Source organism: Helianthus annuus, chromosome 17 (genome assembly GCF_002127325.2).
Source record: "Helianthus annuus cultivar XRQ/B chromosome 17, HanXRQr2.0-SUNRISE, whole genome shotgun sequence".
In the NCBI taxonomy this organism is placed as follows: Eukaryota; Viridiplantae; Streptophyta; class Magnoliopsida; order Asterales; family Asteraceae; genus Helianthus; species Helianthus annuus.
This window is the reverse complement of record NC_035449.2, coordinates 21,380,202-21,407,237: the sequence shown is the minus strand read 5'-3', so window position 1 is coordinate 21,407,237 and position 27,036 is coordinate 21,380,202. Positions and strand designations below refer to the sequence as shown.

At 35.9% G+C, this 27,036-nt stretch overlaps 3 protein-coding genes across 3 annotated transcripts; all 3 read left to right on the top strand.

The window, feature by feature from the left end:
• The first annotated feature begins 910 nt into the window (after positions 1-910).
• LOC110925866 (probable serine/threonine-protein kinase At1g54610) lies at positions 911-4,944 on the top strand. Its single transcript, XM_022169682.2, has 7 exons — positions 911-1,958; positions 2,064-2,348; positions 2,814-3,131; positions 3,212-3,439; positions 3,893-3,993; positions 4,105-4,453; positions 4,540-4,944. The coding sequence occupies exons 1-7, from the start codon at positions 1,617-1,619 to the stop codon at positions 4,738-4,740; spliced, it is 1,824 nt and encodes a 607-aa protein (XP_022025374.1). The 5' UTR covers positions 911-1,616; the 3' UTR covers positions 4,741-4,944.
• An 8,657-nt stretch (positions 4,945-13,601) lies between these two features.
• On the top strand, positions 13,602-14,384 carry LOC118489137. The gene is made up of 2 exons (XM_035986769.1): positions 13,602-13,948; positions 14,027-14,384. Exons 1-2 carry the CDS (start codon positions 13,790-13,792, stop codon positions 14,186-14,188), a joined length of 321 nt encoding a protein of 106 aa, XP_035842662.1. The 5' UTR covers positions 13,602-13,789; the 3' UTR covers positions 14,189-14,384.
• A 5,308-nt stretch (positions 14,385-19,692) lies between these two features.
• On the top strand, positions 19,693-20,713 carry LOC118489136. The gene is made up of 2 exons (XM_035986768.1): positions 19,693-20,277; positions 20,356-20,713. The coding sequence occupies exons 1-2, from the start codon at positions 20,119-20,121 to the stop codon at positions 20,515-20,517; spliced, it is 321 nt and encodes a 106-aa protein (XP_035842661.1). The 5' UTR covers positions 19,693-20,118; the 3' UTR covers positions 20,518-20,713.
• Positions 20,714-27,036: the final 6,323 nt, after the last annotated feature.

Sequence of the window (27,036 nt, the reverse complement as noted above, 5' to 3'; positions counted from 1 at the left end):
ATTGACAAAAGTTTACCATAAATTGTATAGAGTTCAAAACAAATTTCACACGGTTCCTATTTGAATAATTGAACTTTTAACAAGTTTAGAATATGCTTCCGTCCTTAATTTTGTATTACTACATATATTTATAATTTGAGTTAAGATTGATAATCTTCATTCTAATTTAAGTTTTTTTATTTAAAGATAATTTATAGCCTAATTGTAGTCAAGTTTCTTCATTATTTCAATAAAGCCACTCAATTATTTTATAATGACAAAATCACTCATCTATTAATATTATTCAAAGTTGCAAAAACTTTTATAAATGTCCAAACTAACAAAACAAATATAAAAGTTGTGTAATAGTTAGTAATTATTCTTTTAAGTTTAACCTAAATTAGAATGTACTTATAAAAAGAATAACCACCAAATAATACATTACCCAAGTCTTACGATTGTTTTATTTACGCTAGACACACAAAAAACATAAATAACCGAACAATAATAAAACTTAAATAGTTTTTATAGTTTAAAAAAATTTAAAACTCTTTATTTAAGCATTATTAAAACCTAATTAAGTATTTTACTAATAAACTAAATATTCTTATCAAAGCACCTTTAACCTAGCGGTATCAAGATTTTAGATATTCCTTTCTCTTTTCTAGTGGTAATGGTTCAATCCATATGACGTATAAAAAGTTTGTAATTTAAGAGTATATTGGTCATTCGATTTGACTAAGTGGTAAAGTCTTGTAGGGAAAAAACTAGAGTTCAAATTCTAACATGCAAATAAATTAGGATTTATTTGGTCAAATTTATGAGTAAATGTAACATTTGTTATTAAAAAAAAGTAAATATTTTTACAAGAATATCCACCAATTCACAAGGGTTGATTTTTCTTTTAACTGTTTTTCTAAACAACAACAATAATAACAAAGGGTGGAAGTAGATTCTTTTGGCATGCCAAGAAAGTATCTTGATTTTATAAACAAAACAGCCATAATTTTTTATTTTTTTTATTTTGTTTTTTGAACAGCCAAAACAGCCATAATTGATTCCAGACAGAGACACTGTCACCATTAACAAATCCATCCTCTGTTTTCTTTCTAGGGTTTCATTACCGTTTCATTATTTCTTTAATCCCAATTTTCACCCATGCTCAATTTCAACCACCACCCACTAAATCTCCCAATTTCAATATCATCCACCGATAACTAAATCATCCAATTCAAGGTATATTTTACTTTTTATTCAAGATGCAATAGCAGTAGCGTATAATCTCTTTTGACTCAGTCTCGCCGGCTGAAACGTCGTCGTATGCTATTGTCTTGATCGTTTATTACCTAACATAAAAGGGTTTTCAAGTATCTGAAGAAACAAAGATTTCGGATCCTAATTTTGTAATTCGGGTCCCTAATTTGGGGGTTTCTGTGGGTTTTGTTTGGATCAGATTAAAGGTATCAGATTGAGATTTTATACTTATTTTAGTTCATATTAATAGTGAATGTGTTCCTCTTGAGTTGTTGAATATTATAAAGGATAGGATCATAGAACTATAGAAGTGAATTATTGGTTACTAGATTAGTTTGATAGATTCTGTTGGTGCTTTAAAGTCGGAAACGTTTCGGTGAAATATGGGTGGGATTTGTGTTAAGCCGGCTGGTGGGAGCCCGTGGGAAAGACGGTCGAGTAAACGGTCATCAGAATCGCGATTAACGCAGTCGAGGAGGGAGGAAAGTTTTAGGGTGAAAACTCGAGCCGAGGTTAGAACAGGGTCAGTCGATAAAAGATTAAATTCTTCTAGGCGGGTGCGCGATGATCATTTCGATAGTATTTCGAGTATTAGGACAGTTCCGAAGTCTGTCGTAGGTGAACAGATAGTTGCAGGGTGGCCTTCTTGGCTTGCTGAGGTGGCAGGTGAAGCTATCAACGGATGGTTGCCGCGTAAAGCGGATACGTTCGAGAAGTTGGATAAGGTATGCGCATCGTGTTTCTTTATTGTCAATAACTAAAGAGTAAGGATAAGTCGATACTTGCTTGATGGTATTCTTTACTGTGTTTATAGCTTTCTGTTTTTGCAGATTGGTCAAGGAACGTATAGCAACGTATACAAGGCTCGCGATCTAATAACCAACAAGATTGTTGCGTTGAAAAGGGTGCGGTTTGATAATAAAGATTTAGAGAGCGTTGTTTTTATGGCAAGGGAGATCCTTATCTTGCGAAGGCTTGATCATCCGAATATAATTAAACTTGAAGGATTAATAACTTCGCAAACTTCATGCAGTTTATATCTTGTTTTCGAGTATATGGAACATGATCTAACTGGACTTGTAACACTACCTGGGGTCAAGTTCACGGAATCACAGGTACTTAATCATATTCGACATCTATAAGCAGTTAATGCGGTAAAATATCGGATATCGGTTATCGTGGTGGGATACCGGTAATTTTAATATCATGCAGAAATTATATATATATAGCAATTTAAGACTTAAAACACCAACATTTAACACTAACAATTAACAATTAAGACTTAAAACAATAATAGCAGCAATAAGAAGAAAGACGAATGGTAGAACTAAGAAGAAAGGTACTGATATCGGGAATGTCGGTGATATATTGGTCAAATATCGGAAATATCGGTCAATATTTCCGATAATGTCGGTACCGATTTCTAACCGATATTTGACACCGATATTTTACATGGAGACTGATAACTGTTATATCACCGATATTAACCACATAGTTTGACATTTTATAATATATTTTGGTTATGCCAATATTTCAATAATCACCGAGTTTATTTCTTTAATTTTTTCATTAATTTACAGGTTAAATGTTACATGAACCAGCTGCTAAACGGACTTGATCATTGTCATAGCCACGGTGTCCTGCACCGGGACATAAAGGGGTCGAATCTTTTGATCGACAATAACGGAATCTTAAAAATTGCCGACTTTGGGTTGGCAAATTTTTTTAAACAAAGTCAAACCGTTTCATTGACCAGCCGGGTTGTGACTCTGTGGTATCGACCACCAGAGTTACTACTCGGAGCAACTCATTATGGAGTCGGTGTGGACTTATGGAGTGCAGGATGCATTCTCGGAGAATTATACGCTGGTAAACCTATCATGCCCGGTCGAACTGAGGTACTATCAATTTTTTTAAATTTTGGATCCCGTTAAAAAGTGTTAACATGCCTGTTTCTTGGTTTAACTGAACCGTGTAGGTTGAGCAACTGCATAGGATTTTTAAGCTTTGTGGTTCACCGCCTGACAGCTACTGGATAAAGTCAAAGTTACCGCACTCAACAGCGTACAAACCGGTCCAGCCTTATAAAAGACGTATTTTAGAAGTCTTTAAAGATTTTCCTCCAGCTGCTATTGGCCTTATGCAGACTTTACTTGCAATAGATCCCGAAGAACGAGGAACCGCAGCACTCGCTTTGAAGAGTGAGGTAATTCTCATTTGAGTAATGTACACGGATAGTCCTTGTGGTTTCCCAAAATTTTGGATTTGGTCCCCAGCTTTCTAAAAGTACACGGATGGTCCCTGTGGTTTGCACTTTGTAATGCATTTAGTCCCCAACCAACAAGTCAACCAACAAATCTAAAGGTTTCAGGAGGTCCAAGTTAGGGACTAAATGCATTACAAAGTGCAAACCATAGGGACCATCCATGTACTTTTGGCAAAAAGTTGGGGACTAAATGCGTTACAAAGGGCAAACCATAGGGACCATCCGTGTACTATTAGAAAGCTAGGGACCAAATCTAAAATTTTGAAAAACCACAGGGACCATCTTTGTACTTTACTCTTTTCATTTTTTTAATAATGAATATAATGTGCAGAATTTGTTAAAAAAGATTTTGTGGTCAGGTGAGTTACTTAATATTTATTTTTCTTTTAACAGTTCTTTACGACAAAACCACTTGCGTGTGATCCTTCAAGTTTGCCGCAATATCCTCCCAGCAAAGAAATTGACGCGAAAAGGAGAGAAGAAGAAGCTAAAAGGTATGCGCATATACGTAACATTTTTTTAAAATATGTTAAGCACGTACTTCGACGCAACTATTCGGATTACCTAATTTCAAATATGGTAAATCGAGTTGAATGATATTGTAGACAAAGGGCAGCAAGAATGAACGGTCAAAAGCTTGATAAGGAAAGTGGGGGAGCGCAAGAAACCGGTGCGGTGCCAGCTCATGATGCCAATGCTGAGCTGGCCAGATCAACTCGGGTACCTGTATCTATAGAGCCGCCCAAGGGTTTAAACGACGGTGCGAAACGCTCTCCACCAATGAGGGGGTCTTATTCAGGGCCGTTGGCAGCAGGTGTAAATTCCGCTCGAAGTAAAGCCGTCGGATATAAAGACGTTCCTTCTCAACCAACAAAATATCTACACGTTCCCCAAAACATGGGTGGTCCGTGCAGGGTAGGAAGCGGGAGAGCTAGTATGAAGGAAGCAAATATGGTAATTATTAGTTATTTCTGGTTAACGGTTGTCAAACTAAAATCATGTTTAAACCGGGTGTTGTTTTCTTATCTATTTGTTATTAGGACGGTGACGGATACAAGGGAAACAAGATCCAATTCTCGGGACCGCTGGTTTCGTCAAACGTGGATCAGATGCTTAAGGATCATGACCGCCATATCCAACAAGCTGCTAGGAGAGCACGCCTTGAGAGGACCAGGCTCAGCGAAGTTGAGGCTGAAATGGCTAGAAACACGGTGTATCCGTCTAGCCGGATAGCCAAGTAAAAACTCCACCGGTCCGTAGAGAGGGTGCGGTCAACAGAATCGTTTGTGTATAGCAACTGTTGATTTAAGTCGACTATTTTATTATCTTTCTGGAATGTTTGGGTCCGTTGGTATCTTCGAAAATATAGGAACAAGCAGTAAGTAACATGTTTTTGAGGCAGGATGCTTTTTTAGAGAAATGCTAAATAATGGTGTAAAGAGCAACCGGTGTGCTAACTGCTAACCTTTTTCGGTCCTAATTCGTTGTGGGCTCGAAAAGGTACTGGTTCGATGCATTGTCTCCGTTTAGTGTTGGTTCCAAGCATTGTCTCGGACGTCTATTGGTTCCAACTTGTCCCCTATCTTCCCCGGAGTCGACTACAATGCCTATCACGCAGTGGCGGATCTAGAAAGTTCTTCGTATAGGGGCAACATTTCAAACAAAAGGGGTAATCGGAATCGAAAAAACGTCAAAATTTTCCAAAATTTACACTACCGCCGGAGCGTTAAGGGGTAGCGGAGGCTACCCCTTATTACATAGTAGGTCCGCCCCTGCTATCAGGAGCTACTAAATACACCCCTCCTTTTATTAGATACACCCCTTTCTCTCACATAGTTGCATGTGGACGTCTCCCTCAATTTGGGTTTAGGCCCATTAATAATCATCCCATGATTGGATTGGGCTTATAGACGATTGGCCCATTAGGAATGGATCCAACAACTTTTCAATAAAAGGAAATTAGGTTCTTTTCTTCTCAGAAACTCATGCTCTCTACCTTGTCTATCTTTACACATCTGTCATGTAGATACATGCTTACATTGACGCTATTTGACATATACATACACATGTTTAGATCCATGACAGATATACTGACTTGAGCATTCGAGACTTTGGCCCTGGGACCCCTTCTAACGGTTCATTTTCATCTTGACAACTCGAAGTTATGTTTAAGAGCAGCTCCATATGGTCACCAAGATCATCTAAAACATAGCGACCACCGATCTTGCACTCTTTTTGAGATTTTAGTCTAGCTACGTGGATTTTGGTAGCAACAGTGTGCAAATGGCAATGTTTTAACATTAGAACAATAAATATAAGCAGTTGAAACACGTGAAACACAGTAAAAAAAGGAAAAGATTTGAAGTCCAATTTGGAGATATTTTTGTGCAAGAATCATCGGTGTAAATGTTTTCGCTTTGGTGGTATATAATGAATCTCTTGGAACGGATCAGTAAGAAGTTATCTTTATATGAATACTAGTTTAATGAATGAAACTTTTGCTATCTATGTAACATCTTGAATATGAGATGTGTTAAAATAATGTTAATAAAATATAAGAATTTGAGTTCGATATTTATAAAAGAAAGAGATAATAAGATAACATTATAGACATAGAAAGATCAGACATGGTTGATACATTTTCCACCGTGCATCAAAAGAGATTTGTACATGAATATATTAAAATACTTTGTGAAACCAATTGGAAAAGATGAGTTTTCACTATACTAATTGTGTTTGAATTCAAAAGTAATGGTTGATGTTGATAAGTTAATGGTGATATATAAATAGTGTTTGACTTCAAAAGTAATGGTGATATATCTATCAATAGTGTTTGACTTCAAAAGTAATGTGGGATGTTGATAAGTTAATGGTGATATACTAATAGTGTTTGAATTCAAAAGTTATGTGATTTGTTGATAATTGGTAATAAACTCAAGATGTTTTCTCCCTTTATTCAAGATTAACGTAATGTGATATACGTCATTCCAATGTTTATATTAAATTATGTTAAGATTGTTCCCTAATAAGTTTTTTAACATTCTTGATTATAGTATTTACACATTCAATATGATTTGTTATAATTGATATTATCACAATTGTGATTATAACGTGATTACACATTCAATAATGAGAACTTAAATGTTTATGCTTTATAACGTGATTAAATTTGTTAATATACAGCATTACGTGGTTATTATAGCTTGATTGGTTATTGTGTTGTGTTGTGCGTGTATATACATGTTTTTACAATAAATTTTACACACGATTCGGTTTTAAATTTATAAAAATGATTTATACTTCAACATTAAAACACACACGAAAGGGCAAGTGTACCCTGTCATATATGTAGTAAAGTATCGGTAAGAACCAGGTATCGATCCAAGGATGTGGGCGGATGCTATAGTACTAAACCTTCGTCGTTAAATTACCAGTAAAATGATTAGTGGATAATTTGTTTAAACTAAAAAATAAGACTAAACATATATTTTTAAAACATAACAGACTCCAAAAAAAAATGATAAATAGCCTTGCTTTACGAACAACAGGAACATGTTAAGTAAGTCGGTTTTGCCACTAAAACACTTGATCAATTTTCTATTTTTCAAAGACAATTAGTATCCCTTTCGGGAATCCTAACATGACAACTATTTGGAAAGCTAAAATGATAAACACACTTTAACCACCTAAAATTGTTCTTTAACGCCCAATTGACAAATGTCTATGAAAATCCCCTAAAGAAAAGTTAGTCATCCGTTAGGAGTTTTCTAACTTCACTTAATAAAGGAAAGTGACACCGATAAACACAATGTAACCAACGAGACAAGCATAAACTAGATTAAATCACAACCGAGTACATTTTACAAATCTTGAACATAAATTCACCAAGATAGCAATTTTGGCCTAAACTACTAACTAAGTTAACAACTTATGCCAAGAATTCATAACAACACCATTTAACCCGTTAAGGTCCTTACATGAGGGAAAACTTTCTTGATTATTTAATTACCCCTTATTAAACCATTAACCATTTCTAGTATCATGGTGCAAACATTTTAAACAAGTTAAACTAGTTAAAAAAGTTCAAAGTCTACTAATACATGATTAATTAAGCTTCTTTTTGTAAATATCTCAACTAACCACATACTAATCATCCAAGATAATTAACTATAATCAAGAATTCAACATCAATAGACAAGGTTGCAAACTAATCATCAAGGATTAACATAGAAAATGCTTCAAGTGTCATTACAAACATAATTAACATACTAATGGTTGTTGTTAAGCAAGGGATACTAGTGTTTTTGCCCTTAGGCTTACAATAATACATAATCATCAACCCAAAATGCTTGAATTACAACAAAATCATGGAAAGATTCAAGAAATCAAACCATAAACAAGCACTAGATTGAGAATCCGGATGATAACAGAGTTAATTGGCACAATGTGGCTTGAATACGGGTGAAAGCAGATGCCTCCGGAGCCTATAAAATCGCCTGATGAGCTCCCAAAAGTCCAGAGTTACGAACTGATTGCTGCCTTCTGCTTTTTATACAATTTTCAGATCGCACGGTTGTGCGATTAAAGTGCACGGTCGTTCACTTTAACATGTTGTTCACCATACCGTGTGACATCAGCAAATCTTGACCAGTCTTCAGATCGACACGGGTGTTCCACGAGTCGCACGATCGTGCATTTCCGAGTTAAGGTTGGCATGGGCATCGGCACTGGCAGTGCATATCCGGGCTGGGGCTAGTCATCGCATCCGCACGGGTGTGCCTCAAGTCGCACGGTCGTGTGTTCCCGAGGTCACTTGTACGTTTGATCGCACAGGCTGTGTAATGCCGAGGTGAGCCTGGTAGTCGGATCCGCACGGGAGTGCCACCAACCGCACGGCCGTGCAACTTGCCCAGATCAGTTTCTTCACAGAATCTTCGCAGTTCAGCCGTTTCGCCCGGAAAATCCTCGTTTTCATCATCTTCTTGTTTGGAACGCTGTTTTAGGCCTGTAAACAAAAATAAACCCGATTAAGTATCTGATTCTCGGTTTTACGGCCAAAAACGCGTAAAATGGGGGGAATAAAACATACGTAATTTGGTGAATATCAATTGTATTGTATTGTACTTAATACGTGATTAGACATGAAATATTATGTTTTATTATTATAGTTATGATTCGTACGTAATCATCTAGTAGGTTTTCACATAAATGCTATAATGAAATCACTTAATCACATAATAATACATAATTAACTATTGTTACGTAATCATGTACCATTACACTTGTTTCAATAATAAAATGCATATTACGTAATTACATATCGGAACATACTCACGTAACGTTGCAAAATCACATAACGTTATAGCTTGTAACATAAAAATATTTAAAAATTAAGAAAACTATAGCAATAGCCTACTAAAATTAAAAGGAATGAAATTCTCGTTAATACGGTGTATTTAAAAACAATGTTATTGTACCAAATTGTTATAGCCGTTTGAAAATCATTTAACAACACTATACTTACTTAAGAACTATGAAAAACAAGTTGTTAGAGTAGGGGTTTAAATTTTTGACACAAAGCAAAAGCAAGTCACAAACTTAAGACCAAACTCATGGGCTTAGGTTTAGTTTAATCATGTTTAGATTGATTTTGAGTTGAACCCGTGAAACCGGAAACGTTTAACTAAAAAGCTCATGCGAGACATAGCATGTTGTAGACACATAGATTCCTTTTTTCCAAAAGTTTTCTAAAATCTTTAGATGGAATCTTTTTCAACCAGACATTTAACCCATCCCACCCACTTATTTCCACCTTTAGTTATAGTATTGGCAATGTTTTAAAAACCATTTCAAACCGGCCAGTTGTATCGTCTGGTAGAACCGGTTAAATTGGCCGGTACATCAGATTGAACCGTCCGACACATCCAGTTAAACCGATTCCGAGTTAAATCTGGTAAAGTATAAAAAAAGATTTTAAAACATTGGTTATTAGGCTCTCGATTAATGATTATTCAAAGAAAATGATTGATTACGTGCAAACGGTGCAATGGATTAGGTATTTTATTTTGAGTGAATTTGTTGTGTACAAATAACATCCTTTTCAAACACATATCATAGTCGCAGACTTAGTTGAATGTATAAGTTAACCTCAAACAAAAGCAAAGTTATATTTGTTTATTGTTAAAGGACCAGGTCCTATATGACAAAACACCCTAAATTTGTTGATAAATTGGTTTTCGTGTCACGGCCGGCCCGTTAGGCTTATTAACCTATACTAAGGCCTAGGACCACCAAAAAAGAAAGGCCTCCAAAATTTCTTTCTTTTCAAATGTTATACTTGTTTTTAGTTCATTTAAACAATATTTCTAGGCCCATGATTTAGAATTTTACTCTAGTAGTCCAAACTGTCTATGCATGCTTCATTTCAGAATCCCACAACACATCAACCCTCGTTACTTACGGTTTTTTTAGCAACCAATGTGAAATTGATTGCGAAATCAACCCTCGTTACTTGCGGCTTTTTTAGCAACCAATGTGAAATTGTTTGCGAAATTAGGGCCGACATAAAAATCGTCGATGTGGTTATTCAATGTCTCAAATCTTAATCACAATTGTTGATTTTCTTTATTGCAATTTAATAGGGGCCCGACTTTGTAGCTTGCTTAGGGCCTCCAAAAATATTGGAACGTCTCTGTTTCGTGTAATTAGTTTATAAAATATAACATTAGTTTTGTTGGAAAAAGTATTTAAAGTATCAACAAATTACGTGTCGTAATTACACACCAATTGTGTTACATGAAGCGGTGAGGTTCTGAAAGTAATTAACAATTAAGACACGTTTTTAATTTTTAACATATGTCACTAATTGATTTATTATTTTGAATGCTCTTCATTAGTCAAGGATTATTAAACCTCATTAATATATACAAGGTGTGGTCGGCTATAAGGCTAGAGGGTATGATGATGGTCCTCCAATGGAGGATGATCCGTCACGTTGGCGCCACGTCATAGTCCTCCCAAGGATGGTCCATCCCCCAAAACTAAAGGGTATGGAGGATGGTCATAATCATAGTCCTCCCCACTACTTTTATGTTTTTTTTTTTTTTTTAATCTTCTACTTTTGTTAATCTTCTATTTTTTTTAACATTTAACAAATAAATTAACAAAAATATTCTATTATAATTAACCTAAAATAAAAAAATGTACAACAATATAATTAAATATTCTATTATAATTGTCACTAATGTTAAAAAATGATATAACCTAAAATAAAAAAATGTACAACAAAAAAATATTATATATATATAGATAAAGTTATGAGAAAAATGCAATTTGCGTCCCTGTGGTATGTCCCAAACATCAACTTGAGCCCCTAAATTAAAATTTTGGATGTTTGAGCCCCTGACCTTATAAATTCATAACACTTTGAGTCCCTGCCGTCAGTTTGACTGTTTGAGGCAGGGGTAAGACCGTCTTTTGACATATATTAATAACACTTTGCGTCCCTATGGTATGAGTGAAATATCAAGCTGATCCCCTAAATTCATTTTTTGCTTTTTTCTTAAGAAATCTAATAATAATTAAATTAACTCTTTTATTTTTTATATAATAATTAAATGTATCCTATATATATATATATATATATATCAAAGATCCACAAGCAATTAGGTTATATTCATTCATAATAAAATTCTCGATAACAAAAGACCGTAGACCGTAACGTACAGACTCGATAACAAAAGACCGTAACGTACAGACTCGATAACAAAAGATCGTAGACCGTAACGTACAGACTCGATAACAAAAGACAGTAACGTACAGACTCGATAACAAAAGATCGAAACATACAAATAGAGACAAAACGTCAAAGATCCACAAGCAATTGTGGATCTTTACTGACGGGTGCACTTCGGAATGTAGCAGATATGAATGAATATAACCCCAGTGGCAGATATGAAATTCCAGAGCTCGCTGATTACATATCTGCCACTGGGGTTATATTCATTCATATGAATGAATATAACCCCAGCGGTAGATATGAAATTTCAGAGCTCGCTAATTACGTATCTGCCACTGGGGTTGTATTCATTCATATCAATCACTTCCTTATGTGCACCGCGCCATCTTCTAGGAGGTTGTCAAGTGTTCTCGCCTTCGTAGTTGGTGTTTTGCGTATCTTTACATCCGCAGCCATTCTGTACAACAAAACACATTCAAACCAAAACACATTCAAACCAAAACACATTATGTACAACAAAATTCAAACCAAAAATCCATTCAACCCTAAACCCAAACACATTCTGTACAACAAAAATCAAACCAAAGATCCATTCAACCCTAAACCCACAAGAATCTGTACAAACCAAACCAAAACACATTCTGTTGATACCCTAAACCCTAAACACATTCAAACCAAAACAAATTCTGTACATCCGATCAGTTCTTAATACTCAGTTGATACCCTAAACCCTAAACACATTCAAACCAAAACACATTCTGTACAACAAAACAAAACACATTCAAACCAAAACACATTGCTACCCTAAACCCTAATCCATTCAAACCAACTCTCTGTTTTGATGCATTTTGAACAAGAATCAAACCAAAAAATCCATTCAACCCTAAACCCACAAGAATCAAACCAAAAATCCATTCAACCCTAAACACTAACCCCAAATAACACATTCAAATCATACCCAAAATTCCATACCCAAATAACTGTTATCATCGAATCAAAATGAGGAACACATTCAATCAAAATGAGGAACACATCGAATCAATAACTGTTACCCAAATAACACATTCAAACACATTCAAAATGAGGAACCCAAAATCAACCCTCTGTTTTTCAAAATCAACCCAAAATCATCGAATGGAACCCAAAATCAAACCCAAAAACATCGAATGGAACCCAAAATCAAACCCAAAATCAACGCTCTGTTTTTTCACAATATAAACACATAAACACATCGAATGAAATCAACCCTCTGTTTTTTCAAAATCAACCCAAATCATCGAATGTTACCCAAAATCAACCCAAAATCATCGAATGGAACCCAAAATCAAACCCAGAATCATCGCTCTGTTTTTTCACAATATAAGCACATAAACACATCGAATGACAGCATGAAGATTGTGACAACCGGTAATTAACGCCTCTTAATTACGCGATTAACAGACGTTTAAGGCAATAATGATTAGTGTTCAAGGTACGAATTAACTTAATTAGGCCTTTTGGAGTGCCGTCTATTCGACTTTATAGTACGCGAATGTGGTCAAGCTCGGGTCAATGGTCAAACCGGAACGCATGTGTATCGAGACTTGGTAAAATTTCAATAATCATGATTTATAAATTAACCGAACTCGGATACTTATATAAAATAAATATAATTATTTTTTTATTATTTTTATTGATTTAATCGAACGGTTAAACGAGACACGACACGTTATCGTAAACGCATAACAAATGATATTAACCGAGTTATTTTGTAACAAACAAAAAAAAAATCACGTCTAGCAAGCGTGCAATTATGTATTATTTTTTTAACGAGACGCGCAACGTTTAAACGGTTTCCTATACAAGCGAGTTTGTTTACCCAGTGTCCTCCCACCCCACCCCAAACCCTTGTCCGAACCTTAACCCTGTATTTCATATATTTGTTTTCTTGTTTCCTTCTAGTTTTAGTTTCCATTTAATTATACAGATGTATAATTGTATTTTTAAAATACTAGGAACCATACCTACACACCATACCCCTTGCACCAAATAAGGCAAAGAAAATAAAAACAACTCTGATGGTTGGATTTACACTCAATCAGACATCACGCACACCATCCATCTTCTTCTTTGTCTACACCTAACCTAAATTCACACAAGAAACACAAACCATTGTGTCTGCCTCTCCCTCTCTCGATCTACACTCCAGAACACACACACACACACCTCGATCTCCCTTTGATCGGTGTACCGGCCGACCACCACCACCACCGTTTGGTGGTGGTGCGACGAAGAAACAGAGAGAGAAACGATGAGAGAGAGACGAGGCAGAGGTGAACGGCGGAACCAGAACCGTCGCTGGTCGGCGGCGGCAGCGTTGGCAGCGACACGGTGTTGGCGGAGGTGACAGTCGACGACAGAAGTGGGATATCGGCTTTGGTTCGGGTTATTTCAGTCTCGGAGTCTCGGTCCAACGGGTTCACGGTAAGCCCCGTTTTTTTTTCCTTTTGTCTCTTGTCTGTTTGGATGGCAAAAGATGATAATGATGATGTCATTATGTTGATCTGCTGTTGATGAGGAGCATGACGATGGTTAATGGCAACAGTGGCGACTCGATGGGAGAGAAAGGAGGTGTCGGCCACCCTACGCGGCGGCGGCCGGCGGTAACCGAAGATGATGGTGATGGTTGGTTAGGTTCAAGTTCAAGTTCAAGTGACATGGTTCAGCTACAGGTCAGATTTGTTCGGTTCAAGATTTCGCGGCATGGTTGGGTTCGGAATCGGATTTGGATTCACTTTGGTGTGTTTCAGATTGTTCAGGTGGTTCCGTTCACTCTTGGTTCAGATTTGGTTCAGTCAAAGTTCAGTCAAAGCTGGTCAAACCTGGTCAACTCAGCGAGTCAACTCGGGTCAACGGACGGTCAAACGCGGTCAACACAAGGCCCGGTAAACTTTAAACGAAACACATTTTAGTTTCGTTGTTTATATACATTACACTTAACGCGAACCGAGCTCGAACCGTTAGCGATTAGATAACGTTTATATAGTAGTGATTATTTACGTTTTGGCGAATGATGAAAATTATATATATATCGTTTGTTGACAATTGTTGAATTTTTAACAAAATAACGACAACTTGTGTTGTCGGGGTTATTCGAAAAACAGAGGAAACTCTGTCCGTTTTTCGTAAAATTCGTAATACGAAACGTATTCATAACACAAACACGGCATCTAGCGAGATTGAGGTATTTTTATCAAATAAATATAAGAGTATTTATTTTGATTTACGACTCGAAAGTTACAAAACAACTATAATTATTTATATATATATTTTTTTAGACGTCGATAATTCGAATGCTTTCGATTACTTTTATAAAATAAATGTAAGTGTTTACATTTATCTCAAACGCCGATAGACTTCGAATAATTTGATAAAATAAATATATTATTTATATTTATCTTCGAACCCTAAACGGCATATAATATTTTACCGTAAGATTATAACAAACGTGTTTTAATTACGTCTTACGAAAACTACAAAGAGTCGTATTACTATTTCATCTACGCCTTTTATTCGCGATGACTAACATGATGCCGTACGTATATTTATATTTAAACATATAAAAATATATATATATATATATATATATCTTATAATACTAGAAAAATAGGTCGATTTCGTGACTCAGTTTTATCCCATTTATAAACGGGATCAATTAACCATAGAATGGTTATTCTAAATCACGATAACACCTTAATAGAATCGTTTAGTTAGCGATTCGGTAGAGCTCGGACACGTAGTTTAGCTACGTCGATTTATTTAGAAACTGATAAGTTATTCCCTGTTAGGAATACTATAGATGCACGCTAGCGAGTTCACATTCTTGGAATGACATCACGGAATCACGTTAAGCTAGCTTTGCACAGGAATGTTAAGGTGAGTTCATAACCCCCACTTTTTACTGTTTTACATTTTTATAAATGTTTTCGGGGGTGGAAAGACATGCAAGTTTTTGCAAAAGCAAACACTATTTTGACGAACGAAAACACATATTTACAAACCATGTTACGAATGGATTTCAAGGAACTTAAATGGTTTACGAACGATTTATACTAAATATACCGGTTTTACAAAACAAACGCGTATTTTCGCAAACGTGCATGATTTTCATGACTAGTGACAGGAATGTCCTAGTTACTACAACGGGACTAGGTTGTTCTGCGTACGAACAACGAGACAACCCAATGGGTTTATGTCCCCTTTTGCTTTTGAAATACATATTAACTAGGGTATGATTAAGCTATGGAATGAACTCTTGGATCACGTGCGAATAGGCGCTAACTTAGGCACCATTAATCCTTTTAAGGACCACGGAACAGGGGGTAGATCTATCGGGTACGGGCGAGCCCCACTCACGGTCCTTGTGCGGCCACTTAGAGTGCTTTTGTGTCCCTGTCGAAGTGAATCGACACTTAAATCGTCTATCGGGTTGAGTGCTTCCTATGTCGGCACACATATTAATGTCTTAGCTACACATTAATGATCAACATGTTCATAGACGCATTACATACCTACCTATAAACTGAACTTTCAAATGTTTTTAAGATTCATTTGATGTAAACTCACAAGTACATGGATTTACAAACTTGGGTAACGTTTTCAACTTATGTACAAGTAAGAGGACGTGTTGGTCCTGCTTACAAATACTCTTTTGGGCTCGGCCCACTCTCTCTCGTGCAATGCACAAAGACTATTGTGGGCTAGACTCACAGTTTTTCATATATCATGCCAAGAAAATGATTTTTACTAAATTTTCTCCACAACTTTAAAACTGGTTATCAAAAAGATTTATTATAAATCTTTTCAAAACAAACTATGAACTCGCTCAACTTTATGTTGACTTTTCGCATGTTCTTTCTCAGGTTGCATTTTTTTAAACCTAAGGAACGGTTGGAATAGGAGAACCCATGGGAATTCAAGTACCTAGCAGGCGTTCACTGTTTAAAAGTCTTAGCTTGTTTGCTTCCGCTGTGCAATGAAGATACCGGTCCAGTCACGCCAGCTCTGATATTTCGGGGTGTGACAGATTGGTATCAGAGCTATAGGTTTCAGCGAATTAGGTTTCTGTAGCGATACCTAGGCTTTAACCTCACTTTCCTCTGGGGACTTAGATTATTAAGACTTGGACACATATAGAACGCCTAGGACTCGAATATGGGTTCCAACCGTTGCCAAGAACAATGAGTCAACTGTTTTGATTTTAAGCATATACAAGTGTTGTGTTGATACACGTTACACGAAACAATTACACACATAAAGCAAGACTTTGAGAGTTGCGGTAACACACATTTAGGACCTCTGGAAAACTTATGACGAAATTCATTAAAGGTCCTCACGTAGAAACCGTGACTAACAACTCGGGCAAGCACCATTATATTATGTCGTCTATGCTATCTTACTTACCCGAGCAGGTAACCTATGCGGAACGAAACGCTAGTGCACAAGAATACATGAAACTCAAATTATACGTCAACGGATGTCGGAGCACATCATATTCTACGCGGAACGAAACGCTAGTGCACAAGTATACATGAAACTTAAACTATATGTCAGCAGACGTCGGAGTACATCATACATGACTTTTGAGGCAAGGCATTTGGAAAACATGAATGGGCACAATAACAACGGCGCTAATCCTGACAGCGGGAGAACTACCGATTGCAATGTAACACTTTGCCACGTGATCCTGCAAACGACACGAATCTCGCTAAGGTACGTTAGAACAAGATCTCACAATAGCCGCTACTTAGTCTAAAGAGACTCACAGTTATTGGCGCTGCAAAAGAAGTCACATGCTTTCGCAATTCCCCCTATTTCATGAATGGCAAATACGCAATGTTCGGCATTCCATGGTAATCTCATCTAGCAACCGATCATCACGTGAACTTCCAGGTAAAGTCCTTAAATTTCTTTTGTTGAAATTTCGACTTCTTGCATATAGTGAGTAGATTTTTGCATTTCTACTCCCCCCTAATGATCGTTGCACCACAAAGATTTTCTTCCATGATAGCAAACACTCAATTGTTTTATTTTTGATGAATTCCTATGTACGCATGCATTGTTTGTCGCGCATGTGGTTCGTTGATCCGTGAAGACCATTGGAGGGCTTCACTCCAAATTGTCGTTTTTATCAAAGCTCAAATATCGTTCGCTATACTTGATCTTTGCATTGTGATTTAGATGACCCGCATTGTTGCAAAGTGTTGACTCTTTGATATCGGGTCAACGAACTTGTTGAAACTCTTTTCTTTTGAATACATTACATGGTTTGTTCATTGTAACCATGTCGAAATCTCTTGTTAACACATGCATTCATCGTTGGAATGTGATTAAACCAAGTTCAATTGTTGAACTTGCTCGTAATATAAATTCGATTCAAGATTCCATATGATGGATTGAGGCCATCATATTCAAAATAATCCCAACAAGCACTTCATTTGCTTTGAACCATAACATGCTTGTTTGGTCTTCGACTTCATTAAATCGTTTCCTTGATCACGATCACCTTGTGGTGACGTTCTCACAAATTTGAAGCTTGCGTTAATCTCGTTGCTCGCATCATGTACGGATTTAATTATTTATTTATTTGTTTATTGATATTAAATCCGCTTTATTGGTTTATCATATTAAAGTAGTCTTAATACAATCGTGTGTTAAGATAATGGTACACAAATTCATGTTATAGATTCTGGTGTACCTCCTAACGGTTCTTTCATCGATCGAACTTTTTGTGATATTCATTGCTTTTTCATCTTCGATCGAAAACACTATTTAGTTGTTGTTTCATTATCAATTGAAAATCTCATGGTGTTTGTTGGAACAAACATTCACATTTACTTCATTGAGCCCTTCATCTGATTTCATACACGGTGATACTCGTTTGGTCACCGCTATTATTGAACTGTTTCATTTAATACGACACCTTGTGGTGTCGGTATAAACCTATAGCTTGGGCTAATCATGATCGAGCGTTTCATGCAAATGCGGTGATACTTGTTCGGTCACCGCCATTATCGAATTATTTCATTCACTACGACACCTTGTGGCGGCGGTATAAACTTGTAGCTTGTGCTAATCATAATCAATCGCTCCATGCAAAACTACGTACGCTCTTTGCTTGGCTAATCATTTAAATAGTCTTAATGCAACTATGTATTAAGACGATGATACACCAGGTTCGGTTGTATTATTTCAGTGTATCCTTACAATTCAACAATGTCAACACGTTGATTTTGTCTTATTCATTTATTGGTTCGACAGTAGACAAATCATTTCTTGATTCTATTTATTCGAGTTTGTTGAATTCGAGTTTCATTTATACAACAACCAGCGCAAGTTGCCGTTGGTAGTGAATTCTATTGTTTCAAAAAATTATTTGCATATTGTGAACGTTCATTTGGAATTCTATTGGTCGAAATCCCTCCTATGTTGAATCGCGTAAACTTGGTCGCATTGGTGATAGTATCACTACACTGCGTTCACTTGACATCGATTTCTGGAACAAACTCAGCTGAATCGTTGGGTTCTTATTGATTCAAAATGTCCTTACATTCACGTGATCTGAATAAGTTTTGATTCAATTTCGGTCATTCACTTTGTTATTATTCGGACTTACCTGCGAACGACACAACTCTAAGGAGATAACATAGTCTAAATTTCGAGGACGAAATTTCTGTAACAGGGGGAGAATGTGACAACCGGTAATTAACGCCTCTTAATTACGCGATTAACAAACGTTTAAGGCAATAATGATTAGTGTTCAAGGTACGAATTAACTTAATTAGGCCTTTTGGAGTGCCGTCTATTCGACTTTATAGTACGCGAATGTGGTCAAGCTCGGGTCAATGGTCAAACCGGAACGCATGTGTATCGAGACTTGGTAAAATTTCAATAATCATGATTTATAAATTAACCGAACTCGGAGACTTATATAAAATAAATATAATTATTTTTTTATTATTTTTATTGATTTAATCGAACGGTTAAACGAGACACGACACGTTATCGTAAACGCATAACAAATGATATTAACCGAGTTATTTTGTAACAAACAAAAAAAAATCACGTCTAGCAAGCGTGCAATTATGTATTATTTTTTTAACGAGACGCGCAACGTTTAAACGGTTTCCTATACAAGCGAGTTTGTTTACCCAGTGTCCTCCCACCCCACCCCAAACCCTTGTCCGAACCTTAACCCTGTATTTCATATATTTGTTTTCTTGTTTCCTTCTAGTTTTAGTTTCCATTTAATTATACAGATGTATAATTGTATTTTTAAAATACTAGGAACCATACCTACACACCATACCCCTTGCACCAAATAAGGCAAAGAAAATGAAAACAACTCTGATGGGTGGATTTACACTCAATCAGACATCACGCACACCATCCATCTTCTTCTTTGTCTACACCTAACCTAAATTCACACAAGAAACACAAACCATTGTGTCTGCCTCTCCCTCTCTCGATCTACACTCCAGAACACACACACACACCTCGATCTCCCTTTGATCGGTGTACCGGCCGACCACCACCACCACCGTTTGGTGGTGGTGCGACGAAGAAACAGAGAGAGAAACGATGAGAGAGAGACGAGGCAGAGGTGAACGGCGGAACCAGAACCGCCGCTGGTCGGCGGCGGCAGCGGTGGCAGCGACACGGTGTTGGCGGAGGTGACAGTCGACGACAGAAGTGGGATATCGGCTTTGGTTCGGGTTATTTCAGTCTCGGAGTCTCGGTCCAACGGGTTCACGGTAAGCCCCGTTTTTTTTTCCTTTTGTCTCTTGTCTGTTTGGATGGCAAAAGATGATAATGATGATGTCATTATGTTGATCTGCTGTTGATGAGGAGCATGACGATGGTTAATGGCAACAGTGGCGACTCGATGGGAGAGAAAGGAGGTGTCGGCCACCCTACGCGGCGGCGGCCGGCGGTAACCGAAGATGATGGTGATGGTTGGTTAGGTTCAAGTTCAAGTTCAAGTGACATGGTTCAGCTACAGGTCAGATTTGTTCGGTTCAAGATTTCGCGGCATGGTTGGGTTCGGAATCGGATTTGGATTCACTTTGGTGTGTTTCAGATTGTTCAGGTGGTTCCGTTCACTCTTGGTTCAGATTTGGTTCAGTCAAAGTTCAGTCAAAGCTGGTCAAACCTGGTCAACTCAGCGAGTCAACTCGGGTCAACGGACGGTCAAACGCGGTCAACACAAGGCCCGGTAAACTTTAAACGAAACACATTTTAGTTTCGTTGTTTATATACATTACACTTAACGCGAACCGAGCTCGAACCGTTAGCGATTAGATAACGTTTATATAGTAGTGATTATTTACGTTTTGGCGAATGATGAAAATTATATATATATCGTTTGTTGACAATTGTTGAATTTTTAACAAAATAACGACAACTTGTGTTGTCGGGGTTATTCGAAAAACAGAGGAAACTCTGTCCGTTTTTCGTAAAATTCGTAATACGAAACGTATTCATAACACAAACACGGCATCTAGCGAGATTGAGGTATTTTTATCAAATAAATATAAGAGTATTTATTTTGATTTACGACTCGAAAGTTACAAAACAACTATAATTATTTATATATATATTTTTTTAGACGTCGATAATTCGAATGCTTTCGATTACTTTTATAAAATAAATGTAAGTGTTTACATTTATCTCAAACGCCGATAGACTTCGAATAATTTGATAAAATAAATATATTATTTATATTTATCTTCGAACCCTAAACGGCATATAATATTTTACCGTAAGATTATAACAAACGTGTTTTAATTACGTCTTACGAAAACTACAAAGAGTCGTATTACTATTTCATCTACGCCTTTTATTCGCGATGACTAACATGATGCCGTACGTATATTTATATTTAAACATATAAAAATATATATATATCTTATAATACTAGAAAAATAGGTCGATTTCGTGACTCAGTTTTATCCCATTTATAAACGGGATCAATTAACCATAGAATGGTTATTCTAAATCACGATAACACCTTAATAGAATCGTTTAGTTAGCGATTCGATAGAGCTCGGACACGTAGTTTAGCTACGTCGATTTATTTAGAAACTGATAAGTTATTCCCTGTTAGGAATACTATAGATGCACGCTAGCGAGTTCACATTCTTGGAATGACATCACGGAATCACGTTAAGCTAGCTTTGCACAGGAATGTTAAGGTGAGTTCATAACCCCCACTTTTTACTGTTTTACATTTTTATAAATGTTTTCGGGGGTGGAAAGACATGCAAGTTTTTGCAAAAGCAAACACTATTTTGACGAACGAAAACACATATTTACAAACCATGTTACGAATGGATTTCAAGGAACTTAAATGGTTTACGAACGATTTATACTAAATATACCGGTTTTACAAAACAAACGCGTATTTTCGCAAACGTGCATGATTTTCATGACTAGTGACAGGAATGTCCTAGTTACTACAACGGGACTGGGTTGTTCTGCGTACGAACAACGAGACAACCCAATGGGTTTATGTCCCCTTTTGCTTTTGAAATACATATTAACTAGGGTATGATTAAGCTATGGAATGAACTCTTGGATCACGTGCGAATAGGCGCTAACTTAGGCACCATTAATCCTTTTAAGGACCACGGAACAGGGGGTAGATCTATCGGGTACGGGCGAGCCCCACTCACGGTCCTTGTGCGGCCACTTAGAGTGCTTTTGTGTCCCTGTCGAAGTGAATCGACACTTAAATCGTCTACCGGGTTGAGTGCTTCCTATGTCGGCACACATATTAATGTCTTAGCTACACATTAATGATCAACATGTTCATAGACGCATTACATACCTACCTATAAACTGAACTTTCAAATGTTTTTAAGATTCATTTGATGTAAACTCACAAGTACATGGATTTACAAACTTGGGTAACGTTTTCAACTTATGTACAAGTAAGAGGACGTGTTGGTCCTGCTTACAAATACTCTTTTGGGCTCGGCCCACTCTCTCTCGTGCAATGCACAAAGACTATTGTGGGCTAGACTCACAGTTTTTCATATATCATGCCAAGAAAATGATTTTTACTAAATTTTCTCCACAACTTTAAAACCGGTTATCAAAAAGATTTATTATAAATCTTTTCAAAACAAACTATGAACTCGCTCAACTTTATGTTGACTTTTCGCATGTTCTTTCTCAGGTTGCATTTTTTTAAACCTAAGGAACGGTTGGAATAGGAGAACCCATGGGAATTCAAGTACCTAGCAGGCGTTCACTGTTTAAAAGTCTTAGCTTGTTTGCTTCCGCTGTGCAATGAAGATACCGGTCTAGTCACGCCAGCTCTGATATTTCGGGGTGTGACAAAGATGAACCTGATCGATGATGAAGATGATCTGTTGATCTCTTCGATGAAGATGATGATGATGATCTTTGGAGTTGAGAGCGACTGTTGATGATGATGATGATATTGGGACTTGAGAGCTACTGTTGATGATGATGATGATATTGGGAGTTGAGATGATGATAATGAATCCATTCAGTGTATATATTAAAGGGTGGGGGTATTATGGGCTTTTCACAACTAACAAACGGTGAAACTGGCGGAAGACTGACGGCAGGGACTCATACTGTTATGAATTTATAAGGTCAGGGGCTCAAACATCCAAAAATTTAATTTAGGGGCTCAAGTTGATGTTTGCGACATACCACAGGGACGCAAATTGCATTTTTCTCTAAAGTTATTCTCTCTCTTTCTTTTTCGGTTGACCATCACCTTCCTCTCTCTACTGTGCATTTCTCTCTCTTCCTCTCTCAAAACCGTCGGAAAACCTTCTGGTTGTCGCCGGAAAACCTCACTAAAGTACAAATGCCATTCACAAACAAACAAACAAACAAAAGGGGGCCCACCATTTGGATCGTCCTGGACGTCGGTATATCGACGGTGAAGACGCTGACGGGATGAAGACGGAGGGGGGCGGCATGGAGGTTGGATTGGCGACGGTAGGGGACGGTCCAAAGCCGATCCCCATACCGTATAGCCTAAGGGTGAGGTTCAACTACAAAATCTAAAACTCCTAAAAATGTAGAAAGTCACAAAACACCTTAATATCAGCTATAAAACACACACAAAAACCCACAAATAACATAGCAAAGATAATAAAACACTGTATGCAAACCCTAAAAGTACATAAAAACTTTAAATACACCATCATAGAACGATTGAACGATTGAATATAAAACAACACATGATAATCAACATAAAACACCATAATATTCGTCATTTAATAAGCAGAGCCTTATCATCCAAAACACAAAACAAAACTCACAGATATGGTGTTTTGGTAATCTTCATTATGTTATTTGTAGGTTTTAGGTGTGTTTGATGGTTGTCATTATGGTGTTTTATAACTTTTTTACATTTTTTGGAGTTTTGAACTTTGTAGCGAGGTCCTAGCATATATATGTGTGTGTGTAGGATTAGGATCGTGTGAGAACAATATGGAATTTGAGAACCAATGTGAACCACTCATTCTCTCTAAGTATTTTTTTTTATTTTTATTATGGTGGCCTTTCTCTAGGGGTATGCATGGTTCGGTTCGGTTATTAGCCTTAACCGAAAAAGTAACCAAAGTCATCAGTTAATCTATTTTATTCACCAATCGATTTTTGGTTAATCGGTTCGATTTATTCAGTTAGTTTGTCAGTTTTTGGTTTGGTACGGTTAGTAACAAAAACCAAACTTGGGCTAACAATTTAGCTTATAAATATATGAAATGTATGTATAAATATAAGAAATGGATGTATAAATACCTGAAATAGAGGTATAATACTAACAATATATGAAAACATGAGTATTTGGTTCGATCCGGTTAATTTATGTTAATAGAGGGTACAATAAAAAACGATAATGAATTTTCGGTTAATTTTGTTTTTGGTTAATCGGGTTTCAGTTATTTTGGATTTCGATTAAACTTCAGTTCAGCTTCTTTGGTTTTCGATTCGGTTTTAGTTAACAGTTCTATTATTGCTCACCCTAACTCTATCTAGTAAACTATTTATTTAAATTGTACATATATGCATATAAAGGAATATTATGGTTCTGAACATGTGCTTTGTTATATATATATATATATATATATATATATATATATATAGGGCTAGGTTAACGTACAAATGCTCTTATCGTACATTACGTACGCTACAATCTCAGCCGTCCGATCATCTTCCCGCATTGAATTCGCATGTTGTTTTTTTGTAACAATTTCGCATGTTGGTTTTTTAACATGCGATTTCATCAAAATTAACACATGCGAAAGTGTTACAAAAAAACAACATGCTATTTCATCAAAATTATCACATGCAAAATTGGTACAAAAAACAACATGCGAATTCATCAAAAATTATCACATGCGAAATTGTTATAAAAAAAACAACATGCTATTTCATCAAAATTATCACATGCGAAATTGGTACAAAAAAACAACATGCGAATTCATAAAAAACTATCACATGCGAAATTGTTATAAAAAACAACATGCGATTTTAAAATGCGGGAAGATGATCTGACGGCTGAGATTGAAGCGTACGTAATGTACGATAAGCAATATTGTACAGTACTCTTTACCTATATATATATATATATATATATATATATATATGCAAGTACATGTTAAAATTGAAAAATAAGTATCTTACAGAAATGTTTGATAATTACATATATATGTACAAATTATGTAACTACGCAAGAAATTGATCATGTATAAATTATGTAACTAGAGAGAAAAATGACAATGTACATATACCTACAAATTAACCCATTATAACTAACTAGAAAAATATAATATACGTATATGTATAAGGATAAAAAAACTAGAGAGAGGTCTTTAAAAAAATTACTTAGAGAGAATGAGTTGGTCACATGTAACCGACTAACACCCATCCCATGTGGTGATGGGCGGTAAGCGTTACCGGCGTTAAAAACTAGTACGGTGGTGGCGTTAGAGGACACGATGGAAATAAGTGTTAGCCGGTTCACATAAGTGAAGGTAGTGATGTGGCGGTCTCCAAAATAATCACAATCAAATCCTTCTATTTCTTTTCTTTTTATAATTTATTTGATTTAAGTATTATTTTAATGAGTGGTGTGTCGTTAAAATTAATGAAACCGTTACACAATAAAAGTAAAAGAAAAATGAGTGAGAGCTCATATCTACATGGCACTGATATAGCATTCACTTTATGACGTGACAATTAAAAATATATGAAACCATTACACATAACCTTATATAAATAGATAATTATTTTATATTTATCATTTAAATGGAAGAACAAACATTTTTGAGATTTGGGCGTAGGAGACTAATGAAATAGGTATTGTTAAACATACCCACTCTTACCTTATTTTTACTACAACTTTTGTTTTTATTTGAAGCGGGTGAATACTACCTGAATCATGGTCATAATTGAACATGTTTCTTTAGCTCATAAGTTCAATGAGTCACATGCTCCAAGGTCTTCCAATTGGGATTTTCCACCACCCAATGTTTAATCGACTTCATTTTTTCGACAGGAATCGAATTACCCAAATTACTCCCCTTAAATTTGTATGTGTGGTATTTCTTTAGATGACCCTTTGATAATTTGTTTACACAATGAAAGCCAGTGTCGGTGCTCTATATATGCTCTAGCAATAATTATAGTGACCCAATTACCTCTTAAAACAATAATGACCCAATTATAGTGACCCAATAACCTCTTAAAACAATAATGGAATGGTGTTTCGATGTAGATAACATTTTTTTTACATGTATGTTTAATAACATCTAACCAATTTTAAGTAAAGAATCATATAAATAGAATAAAATAACGTTATCAACAAATTATAATTTTCTCTTGGAGCATGTGAGACTAAATTCCTAATCAATTGTCTTTTTGACGTGTCCAATACAAGACATGAAATAACTAACTCTATTTATTTAACGTAAAATAACTAGTAGTATTTACTATTTATTATTTTCATCTAAAAAGGTTCTCTTACGTAAAATATATAATCTAAAATTTAATTTTATGTTTTGACAATATTTATGCAGACCTTATGTTGATACGATATCCTTTTTAGAAAAAAGAAATTCTTTTTTTTTTTCTAAATAATAATAATTTTTTTATAGAGGGGCGATTTGACAAATTTTAATGTGATTTATAATGGATTGGTTATGACAAGTAAGGGAGGGTGTTACATTTAGCCAACCCATTAAATATGATGGTGATTACTATTAGTTAGTTATTATGATATCTCATAATATTTATCCTTTAACATTCTAACTTCTTCATATTATCTGATGTGACACCCCAAAATTTAATTAGGTGCATCTTGTTTTAAACATGTTTAAGTTATATATCTACATCAGTGTGTCGCCTCGAGCCAGAGAAAGAGGAAGGAAAATCCTTCCTTCACAAAATCAAGAAAATTGAAAGGGAAATAATGGTCAAATTCACTGCATGAACACATAAATCGTTCTTCTAAGCTAGTCAAACAAGAGTTAAGTTGAATTTTATGATTTGATGATCTTTCATAAATGAGTTATAATCAAATAGTGAAATTGAATGAAATTGAGTACTAACATTTAATAGAATCATTATGTAGAAGATGAATTATGCTTGAATTTTGATTATCTTGATGATTCAAAGTGAAACCCACTTATAATAGTAGTATGGTGAAGTGTGATAATCATGTAGGTGCAAATTCATGTAATGCTGATGTGAAAATTTGTATGTAGTAGAG